This window comes from Lolium perenne, chromosome 6 (genome assembly GCF_019359855.2).
Source record: "Lolium perenne isolate Kyuss_39 chromosome 6, Kyuss_2.0, whole genome shotgun sequence".
NCBI lineage: Eukaryota > Viridiplantae > Streptophyta > Magnoliopsida > Poales > Poaceae > Lolium > Lolium perenne.
This window is the reverse complement of record NC_067249.2, coordinates 175,848,333-175,858,960: the sequence shown is the minus strand read 5'-3', so window position 1 is coordinate 175,858,960 and position 10,628 is coordinate 175,848,333. Positions and strand designations below refer to the sequence as shown.

Here is a 10,628-nt window from a genome sequence, read left to right as displayed (position 1 = left end):
TTGCTTATACGTGGTCTGTTTTTCTCAAAGATTCTACTAGTTGATGGACGGGGAGTTTCATTGCCAGTTTCTAATTTTTTCAGTTTGCTCATTGCTCCCTTTACCAAGTTCTAATTTTTTCATTAGTGAAACTGGGAGGTGGAACTAAGATTGACAGAGAGAAATCACATCCAAGTGGCCTTTTGAAGTGGGCCACATGCCCACATGCTGCTGCCGCATGGCAACAAAATAGGACAAACGGAAAGTTAGAGTAGAACTGGTTAATTGCCGTCTATTGTCAAACTTGGACATCAGAATCCAACGGTGGAGCATAAGATCCAACGGTAATAGACGCATGCACACCTACCCATCTGATCACCAAATCCACTCTCTACATCAATATTGTGAGAACAAGCCCATAAAAGCCAATACCCTTCGCCTTGAGCTGGCCAGTAAAGGCAACCACCATGAAACAAGGTTACTCGATACAACACTTACAATAGAGGACAATATGCTTGGTTGTATATATTATCTAAGCTGTGAAAGCCATGTTGATGTCTTTTTTCCTTATAGATCAAATACCCGTCATCATAAATCTAATCAATAATGACCCGGCCATACCTAATTGGTAAAAAAGTAGCCATACAGTGCATACTAGCTCACACCGCCATAAACGCCGCCACCCGCGGATGCGAAGTCATCTCGGAACAATGGCCTTCAAGATGATGGAGATGAACTCATATAGCAGAGCAAGAACTAATGTCCCAATTATTGATTCAATCATGGAAAGTATGATGATACTTACAGAGTATCAATCAGCACACTTGCGGACACTCGGCCAAGCCTTCGACATGGCAACTTGTGGTCGATGTTGGTACTTTCCAAACTCTTCCCTCGCGATTAAAACTCGAAACTCATAGCTATCTTCGCAGTACATAATCAAAATAAATAAACTTGGAGATAACCCTGCGAGCTGTGCTATGATCATACACAACAAATCATAGTAGCCCTGAATAGCTGTCACGCACCATGGCGGTTGATGATTTTACTAATCCGGAGCATATACAAAGGGAAGTTGGAACTGTTTCCCACCAAACTTCCACTAGGACGACAGCTCGGATTCAAAAAATTTGACGCGAAAACACAGCAGCACTTTACACAAAAGCCCAATGAACCAAACATACCCACGAGAAGTGCCAGAAGAGGAGAGCTCGTACCTCATAACCTAGAAACCAAGGGGCCTTCTGCCTAAAAAAACGAGCCAGCTAACCATAGTTAGTTAGCTTTGCCTTTCCCTCACGATACAGACCAAACCAGGGTTCCGCCCGCGGACGCGCACAACTATCATCCTCTTCCTCGAGCTCCTCCACCATTCCTGTCGCTCGATTCCTCCCAAAAATTCTCCGCGCCGGAGCACGATTCCTCCCAAACCTCACCGGGGCGCGCACGGATTCCGCGCCGGACTGGCCCCTGGCCATGGCGTAATTGGGGTTCCCGACCGCGCTGGCGATGGAGGCGCAGTGGCTCGCCGAGTACCCGCACCAGGCCGCCGACAAGCGGCCGCGCAAGCGGCCCCGGCTCGCATGGGACGCCACGCCCCAGCTCTTCCCGCCCCCCAAGGTACCGTGCTAGCTACTCGCCACATCGATCCGCTTTTGGCGTGTCATTAGGTGATGGTTTTCGGCTAGATCTACTCGCGGTTTCGCTAGATTTGGGTGTGACGGCTCGATTCAGGCGTGGAGCTCGTGGTACCGGGTATCTGCGATGTTGTTGTGGATCATCGGTGAGATTTTGCGAATTAGTAGAATCAGCTGACAACAAGTTGCTGATGCAAAAAAAAAAAGAGGATACAAAGGGGGATGTGGATTACGCCACATCTATGCCCGGGTTGCTCAATTTATGGGACTGGCGTATAAAACCTTTCAATTATTATCATGTAACCGTCGATTGATGAAGATCCAGTATTTTGGAAGAACTCGTAAGCGGTACTCAACGAACTGCGCTACTCGACAAATGAGTAGTTAATTTGAAGTGGTGTGTGACCATTGCGCTGCAAAACACGCCGCGGGCATTTGGTTGTTTCTGTTCCAAGTAAAGTTTTGCAGGCTTGTTACCAATCTAGTTATTTGTCGTTAATAAGAATATCGCTGGTGGCTTTTGTAGGCAATTCCGATGCTCTATTGCGGGCAGGAACTAATCAACGGTAATTTTACGACTGCGTTCCTGCCGCCGCCACCAATTTATTATGCTGGACCACCGCGGAATCTGTCGCCCCCTTGGAGGCCGGATGACAAGGATGGGCACTATGTTTTCGCACTTGGCGAGAACCTTACACCAAGATGTACGCTTCCTCAACTCAATCTCTTACTTATTTGCTTGCACTGGTCAATTTTCCTTGACGCATTTTACCTTCCTTTAGCTGCTTTAGGTGATGGTTCTTTTGGTGAAGTGTCTGTAGCATTGAATGTTACAATACTGGACACGTGGCTTTCATCTTCATTATTCTGATTTTGCATAATTGTTTCCAAGTTCTAATTAGTCACCCATTCATCCATTAAATCATGCAAAATGTTTCTCTGTATCTATGCTCTTGGCTCCTAACAAGTTTTCCATGTTTCATGGTCATGTATTTTAGTTGTGTGCCAACTGCTCAATACCTTTGCGCCTTGTAGCTTTATTTAGTGCTATTATTCCGTTTCACTGCATAGAGAGTTTGAGTTAATTCTTATCTCTCACATTGTTTTCCTGTATGTTCTGTGCAGATAGGATACTCAGCAAGATGGGCGAAGGTTGGTTTGCTTCTCCTAGTGACCTAATATACTGCATTTTATTTTGTTCTCTTGTATTTATTTGGAATGCTTAGTTCTAAAGTGAATACTACAGCATATGAAGACATGGTCTCTCAAAGTTGAGCCATTATTTACTCACTATCTTCCTTCTCTGTCCGTGTTACAGGGACGTTTGGGCAAGTTTTGGAATGCTGGGACTTGGAAAACCAAGAAGCAGTAGCTATCAAGATTGTGCGTTCCCTTCAGAAATACCGAGAGGCTGCTATGATCGAAATTGATGTGCTTCAGAGACTTGGGAAGCATGATTTTACTGGTAGTCGGTAAGTAATTTACCTTCCTTGATTTGCTTCTTAACTCTATGTTGAGTTGATGGATTTGCATCAATGGTTCTATGCCTGCAGTTGTGTGCAAATACGGAATTGGTTTGACTATCGTAATCATATATGTATAGTAAGTACATATGCATCAAGATGGTTACACTTTCTCCTTTCTTTTTTGATGATCTAGACTTTAATCATGAATTAATTATCTTTTCAGGTATTTGAGAAGCTTGGGCCAAGCCTATATGACTTTCTCCGGAAGAATAGCTACCGTTCATTTCCTATTGATCTTGTTCGGGAGTTCGCCAGACAAATATTAGAGTCTGTTACATGTAAGCATTCAGTTTACTTGTGTGGTTTGTTGCGTTAAACAAATTACTGTTTCATTGTAGCCTGGCCCTAGCGTGCTAAGGTTCTCCCTTTAGATGTATATATGCCAGTTCTAATGGACCTATTCATTTTTCCTCTTTTGTACATATACATAATAATTCTTAATTACCTATGCAGTTATGCATGACCTGAGACTTATTCACACGGATCTGAAGCCAGAGAACATTCTCCTTGTTTCACCTGATACTATCAGGATTCATGATTATAAGGTGGTACTGAACTTCTAAATTGGAATCCGTTCTAAATTTGAGATTTCCCTGAATGTTTCTTGTTAATCATTTCTTCCGTGGAGAGGATTTTTTACTACTGAATACTCTTTACTGCATGATTTTTTTTTCTAAACTCCGTTTCTTTTCCACATGAAGATTCCGATACGCCAATCCAAGGATGGTTCTGTTTTCAAGAATCTTCCAAAATCTAGTGCTATCAAGCTTATTGATTTTGGAAGCACAACATTTGATCATCAAGATCACAATTATGTCGTGTCAACAAGGCATTACCGTGCCCCAGAAGTTATCCTTGGTATAAACAACATTTTTTCTTCCAGTTTCCTGAAAAAGACAATGCCCTTTGCCTAGTGCACTCTTTTTTACAACCACATTGCTTATTTTTTTTAATGTTATCTGCTATTTTCTCTGTAGGTCTTGGGTGGAATTATCCATGCGATCTTTGGAGTGTTGGATGCATTTTAGTTGAGCTCTGCTCGGTTAGTTTACTATAGCTGCCATTATGTACCTGTGTTACTTGATATTTACCCATATCCAGTGCCAGTTATTACCAATCTGAGTGCTTCTTTTGATATGCTTGTCCTTTTTGTTCTGCATGGAATACTAGGGGGAAGCTCTGTTTCAAACACATGAAAATTTGGAGCATCTAGCTATGATGGAGAGGGTTCTAGGCCCCATTCCAAAACACATGATGGCCAGAGCTGAGTATGTGACCTTTATTATCTTTTAAGATATTCCTGGAAACTATGTATCCTGGTGTATGCTGCTTCCTAGTTTCATGTGAAGCTAAGTTGGATGGAATGGTTACTGACATGCTAGATTAATGCTATTTTGCAGTAGACGAGCTGAGAAGTACTTTAGGCGTGGATTAAGGCTTGACTGGCCAGAGGGGGCAGCCTCACGAGAAAGCATGAAGGCAGTATGGAAATTGCCTCGTCTCCAGGTAATTTACAGTTTTACATAGTCTCTAGTCTTCTCATCCTAGCAAAATTACTGTGCTTAAGGTAGCAGATAGCTGATACTTCTCTTGGATAATTCTAATTCTAGTCATGTATTTTATGCAGAATCTGGTAATGCAACATGTAGACCATTCTGCTGGGGATCTAATAGATCTTCTTCAGGGGCTTCTTCGGTATGATCCTGATGAGCGCCTTAAGGCACGCCAGGCTCTTCAACACCCTTTCTTTACCAGAAGCCACAGAAGATGTGGTTACTGAGACTATACTGAGATTGAAATTCTCAATTCTGTATTTGTTCCTTTCGATGTGTAAGAGCTACCGAAAAAATGGAAATGTTCTGCAGAAAATGAAATATGCTAACTCGCATTCTGTTCTGATGTGAAAGGTAACTGTTGTATATAAAATGAGTTACGACCGTTAATTTATTTTCACAGGGAGGCAATTTTTCAGTTGTTGCAGTTTCCTGCCCTAGAAATCAGTACTAATTTTTTTACCAGACTGCTCAGTACTAGCAGGTAGCGTGCAGATATCTAACTTGAGGATAGTCAACTGAGGATAGGGGGGATGCAGTGGTGGCTTGCATGGAAGACGTACAACATGTTTGATGGTGACACACGGTGAGCATTCTGCCCATATGTTTCAATGTAGCTTTATGTCGCTGGTATTAGCCGGTAGTCTTGAGTGATCTAGGATATCAGTATATCTTCTGCAAGGTAAGAACAATTGGTCATCGTGGCACTTTAGGTTGAAACCACAGTATGTTTGTCATCTTGGCTCGTGATTATGCCTGGAAGCAAATCCAAGCATGCTCAATCTGTTGCCACTGGTTTTAGTGTTCTGCTTGAAACTGCCTTGTTTTTTAGTAATAGTGTTCGTCTCTGGTTTGACTTGGACTTAGCTTGAGTCTGACACCTTAGAAAAGTTTAGCGAGCATTGCTACAATTGGCCGACCTCAGAAAGGAGCTCTGCTGGAGTTGAGCTTTACAAGTTATTACCACAGGTCAAAATCTTCACTATCAGTTGATATTTCATCTTTGCATACAGTAAAACAAAAACACATAAGAAATGTATAAGGGTGGGCTTGTACCACCTCTGGGTTGGATATCTTGTATGCCACCATGAGCCCTTAAACCTTGCGTTACATTTGGACTTCATTGAATTTTGTTGCCTTCAATTGGTTTCCTTTGACTTTTGGTTGCAAACAAAATATCTTAACTGATGCTTTTTAGAAGACAACAATATATTGCATCGAGATGCAAGTGGTCCATGTCGAGCAACCATTGATCTATCTTACTTCTTAAGGGGGTAACCATGTGTAAAACTTAAGCCACTTAAGCGAGAAGTGAACCCCGAGTTAACTGGGAGGGTCAAATATGGGTTCACACTTCTGCATTTGTGGCATCCTGCTTTGCCCTTTTTTCTGTGTTGAGAATTGGATAATGGTTTGGGTTTGGACCAATTTTTATACAAGAGAATGCGTTTAATTATTTTTTATTCTTTGGAGTGGCTTTTTAAGTATATTTTTACTGACATAATTTTGGAAAGAGTTCCTTGTTTCAAGATGCTCTTTTTTGGCATTCTAAGTTATTTATCAATTAAAAGTTGTACTTGAGAAATAACACTAAATGGAAGGTACTCCGTAACCTTTTTCTCCACTATAGTGCTTAGGATAAAACATGTTTTCAGTAGAGTGCTAATGAATATGTTTTCAGTTTGACATAGGTGTATTGATCGCTAGGTGGGCGAATTATACTTTCTATTCAATTTAGACAAACAAAAGTGTTTGATAAACAGACTTTTCGTGTAGAGTGCTAACTGCTAACTGGTGCTCAGCCTTTTAAGTTTTAAAAATGTTTTTTTGTTAAATCATTTTCCACCAAGTATATGTTCTGATGGACGCCTGGAGGTAGGACCACATGATTCGAGAATTATTTGTCGAGATATCTTAATTGAGCCTGGAGTTCGGTTCAGAATGCTACAGTTTTTTGAGAAATTGGTAGGAGCTCTGCCTTCCAGTTAGAAGAAAAAAGAGTACGATGAGCAGAAACAGGGATTCAGAAGGTTGTAGTGTCTGTGTGCAAGGAATCTGATCTGCAAAGAATACGGATACAGCATGAAAGACCCAAGAGGTGCTTTGGCATCTTCAACAATTCAGTTGGGCATTCAATGGCAGGCGCATCCTTGCACAACATCTCGTGTATGGTATCCTGATACAATGGTTAGCTTTCTTAATTTTATGCAGTTGTGCCACGTGGTTGACATGAATGGGTGATCACGTTGTTGATACATGAATATAATATAATATGTGTTATCTGCTCCTATCAGTTCTTAAGAAGATGAATCCCAAAAGCGCTATGAAAAAAAATCAATAGCTCACCAACTTGCTAACCATCCATTTATGACTATCGGTGCTCTCTTATCCTGGAACTGGCAAGCACATGGCGAAATGTTGCTGCTCTAAGTAAAAAAGCTAGCTATGTAATAGAGTTTGCTGAGCACCAGGTAGCACTCTACTAAGAGTTTGTTTATCCCAAAAGCCACTGCAGTTGTATATCGCAAATTTGCAATGTAGGATGCATTTTTAGTCGATGGATCTCACTGATCTGGCATAGACCTAATTGCCGACTGGTCATGTACAATAGTACAAGAGACTAAACCCTTGCACATAAGAATCACTTCACCCTCCTCATCCCCTTCCACGCCAGTTAACTAGTAGGGACACAATTAAAAAAGGGGCTACGCCAGCATAGGTGAAGGAGAGAGGGTAGAGAAATAGGTTGGCCTACATCAGGCCAGACTAGGTGCGTCTAGAACATTTTTTTAGGAATTCGTCTGGAACATTAGCTGAGGTGGAATGTCAAGTAACTTGAGCCGTCCTGAACTCAGAGACATTGAGGATGTGGAATATGATACTGACAAGTTGGGACGGTGAAAGTAAAAATATCAAACGGTGTGAGCGGATTATAATTTTCTTTGCAACTCTGTTATGGCGATTTTGCATAATTGTGTCGTTGATAATGGACAATTACTTTTAAAGAGACTTGTGGGCTTAGACGGACCTCTAAGCCATTTAATAGAAGAGTTTTGGGTGTGTGCAACAAGAGAGCGGCCAACTCAGGATCTCGTGGGTAGGAAGATATTAGCACTCCCAACCATCCGGGCTAAGCCTTTCTTTTCTAAAATTAATACCACATATATTATAGTAATAAATAGTACATGGTAGTTTTCAACCTTTTTCTTCTTTCTAAGACACAATCATACCGGAGGTAGCTAAAGATAGATAACAAACCCTAGACTTGTAAATACCAACGATGGTTTTGTCATACTTTAATTTGAACCGCAATGCTAAGGTTGCATGCACGCTGTAACCATTAAAACGTTGTAACCATTAAAGTAGTCAATCACAGAAACTGTGATGATCCAGGCCTCGACAATCCAGCCATCGTCTCCAATTCTTGCAGAAGCTGCTGCCCTACTCCTTGCCTCAAACATTGCAGCAAAGATACAAGAGCAGGGAGTCACATTCCTTACTGATAATCTTGCTCTGGCAAGAGCAGCGGCAGCCCACTCGATCGCGGACAAGCAAGTACCCTGGGAGCTTCGACAACAAATCGCGGACTACAAAAAGGCATCGGAGCACCTTCTTCCGAAGATTTATCATATAAAGAGAAATCTGAATACAGTTGCCCATGATTGTGCAAAACAGGCTCTTCGACGATCTGAGTCGTTGCCTAGCTTTTCTTGCTTAAATTCAGCTCACAGAAATATAGGTACCTGTCCATATGCTATCTCTCTGCAAAATCTGGAACTTCAGGGCTTTGTACTTCACGATGTAATTTGCTTATGAGCTGAATGAAATCTTAGCGCCTCTGGCGCCTGCTTTGTTCAAAAAAAAAAAAAAAAAAAGTAGTCAATCACCATTGGAAGTACCAACACTAGTATACAAAGTTCAACGAACGGGGGCTAAGCCTTGGTTGACAGACAATATATGCATACAACTGAATATTATTAACAACAAAAGAGTGCACATGGTAATGGATGCTGACAATTTATACCGTGGTCTAAAGTTGGAAAAAACGCTAGGCGTAAGTGAGGTGGTTGGCATTCGATGCTTAAGCATAGGCGCGGGAATAGTTTATACCGAAGTGTGTATATAGGTTATTATATGTGAATACACATTAATCTAGAGCATGTAAATGTGTAATTTTCTATTAATTACCTTTAAAATAATACCTATCTAACTCGTTAGTGAAGTATGGCATAAATTTCTCATCGAGTAAGACAATTTCTTGGTTGCACTGCTTAAACTTCCGCTTATGCCCTAGAGCGAGGCGTTTGTCCATTGCCTAATACCTAAGCGTGCTTAACCGTTGCCTAGGCATTGCCTTGTCCAACAGAGCTAAGGTATAAGGGTGTGAATAACTGAGACAACTCAAAGCGTGAAACCGGCCAGTGATTCCGCAGTTTATTTTCTTCCACGTCCAATCCAAACTTCGCAGCAAGTACACAAGCTCGAACTAGCTGAAACCGGCAAAACCGTTTGGTACATGCCTACCAAGGTCTGCCCATGCCATGAAGGTTCATCTTCTTGTGTGCTGATTCAGATAAAGTTTTGGGTACCTGCTCAGCTGGAACAATGATCACCAAGACTATCGCATATGGTGGCCTGGGAATCACTAACCTTCCAAACTCAAATCATCCTGCTGCGAGTGCGAGTATGTTGGCCGTGGGAAAGCTGGGTTCATGAAGATTAACCTTGGCGAGACTTTCCGATCTCTACCACTCCCTCCGATCTACTACTCCTGCTGATTTTGTACTAAATTAGCTATACTTATTAGGATCGGAGGGAGTAACAAGCATGTGGCAGACTTGTTAGAGCTTCCCCCAGATTTGAGATTGCCGATTTGCATGACCATCGATTGGATGGGGCTGCACCTAAGGATCGCTTTCCATGTCTCTTCAAGCATGTCATTCGAAGGAGCTGTCGCCTACAACAGTTGGATTGCTCAAGCCTCTGCCAGGCGAGGCAATTGAGTGCTCTTGGAGCATATTCAGTTATTCACCTGTGGGCTTTCCTTCCTGTTGCCCCCTTCAGCGTTGGCCAAGACCCAGTCGTATGGAAATGGACGGTAGACATCAAGTACTCGACAAGTAGTGCATATCAGATTCAGTTCTACATATCAAACCTCATTGATCTACATATAAAACCTCATCGATCTGATTTTGGCCACTCTGAAGCTGCATGGGTTGCCATCGAGGGTCATTGCCTTACTTCATATAAGCCGGCTCAAGGTGGCATACTTCAGCAACCCCGTTTGCTTGCTCCGTCGTTGCCAACCTAATAGATGCTACACCTCTTTGTTGCTTCCTGCGGTTTCCAGGTATGGCAGCTGGTGCTGAACCACCTGAGCTGCTGGGCACGCCTCTATCCTGGTGGGAACACTGCCCTGGTCGGCCAAACACAAAGAAAAAGGAACACCATAACGATCCTAGTCTGGTGGATAATATTGAATCAGAGAAACGATCTCACTCATGCTATGCTTGCCATGCTAATTAATATTTAATCTTGTTGGTAGAAAAACAGCTTGAATCTTATAATTGTGTGCCGGGATTTTGATTTCGCTTAAATAAGTTGCATTGCACTATCCTTGCCATGCTATGCATACCATATTTTGATCATATTGGTTCTTTCTCCATAAGTAATAAGATTTGCATCCGTTATGTGTTTCAACATTTGCTTCTTCCCGGATATGATTACGATGTGGTGATGTGTGGCGTGAGTCTAATGAGGTGTTAAATGAGTTTCGCCAAAAAATAATAAGGTGTTAAATGGTTAATCATAAAAGATTGTAAAAGTATTATTTTATAATCAATAAAGCTCACGGTTTCCCTCAAAAAATATTGAATTAGAGGAACGATCTCACTTTCTGCAAGGTGGCTCATCATTCCCCTGGCCTCTTTCCA

The 10,628-nt window shown here is 41.9% G+C and overlaps 1 protein-coding gene across 1 annotated transcript; it reads left to right on the top strand.

Moving 5' to 3' along the window:
- Positions 1-1,272: 1,272 nt before the first annotated feature.
- Positions 1,273-5,089, top strand: LOC127306887 (serine/threonine-protein kinase AFC1). The gene is made up of 12 exons (XM_051337593.2): positions 1,273-1,599; positions 2,143-2,320; positions 2,742-2,768; positions 2,935-3,088; positions 3,170-3,218; positions 3,306-3,420; positions 3,596-3,687; positions 3,844-4,000; positions 4,120-4,184; positions 4,313-4,410; positions 4,543-4,648; positions 4,770-5,089. Exons 1-12 carry the CDS (start codon positions 1,489-1,491, stop codon positions 4,920-4,922), a joined length of 1,305 nt encoding a protein of 434 aa, XP_051193553.1. The 5' UTR covers positions 1,273-1,488; the 3' UTR covers positions 4,923-5,089.
- The last annotated feature ends 5,539 nt before the right edge of the window (positions 5,090-10,628 follow it).

Bases quoted from the DNA above. Each gene is read 5' to 3' on its own strand.
- LOC127306887 (XM_051337593.2), top strand. From the start codon at position 1,489: ATGGAGGCGCAGTGGCTCGCCGAGTACCCGCACCAGGCCGCCGACAAG. The intron at 3,089-3,169 runs GTAAGTAATTTA...CTATGCCTGCAG, and splicing joins CATGATTTTACTGGTAGTCG to TTGTGTGCAAATACGGAATT. The intron at 4,411-4,542 runs GTATGTGACCTT...GCTATTTTGCAG, and splicing joins CACATGATGGCCAGAGCTGA to TAGACGAGCTGAGAAGTACT.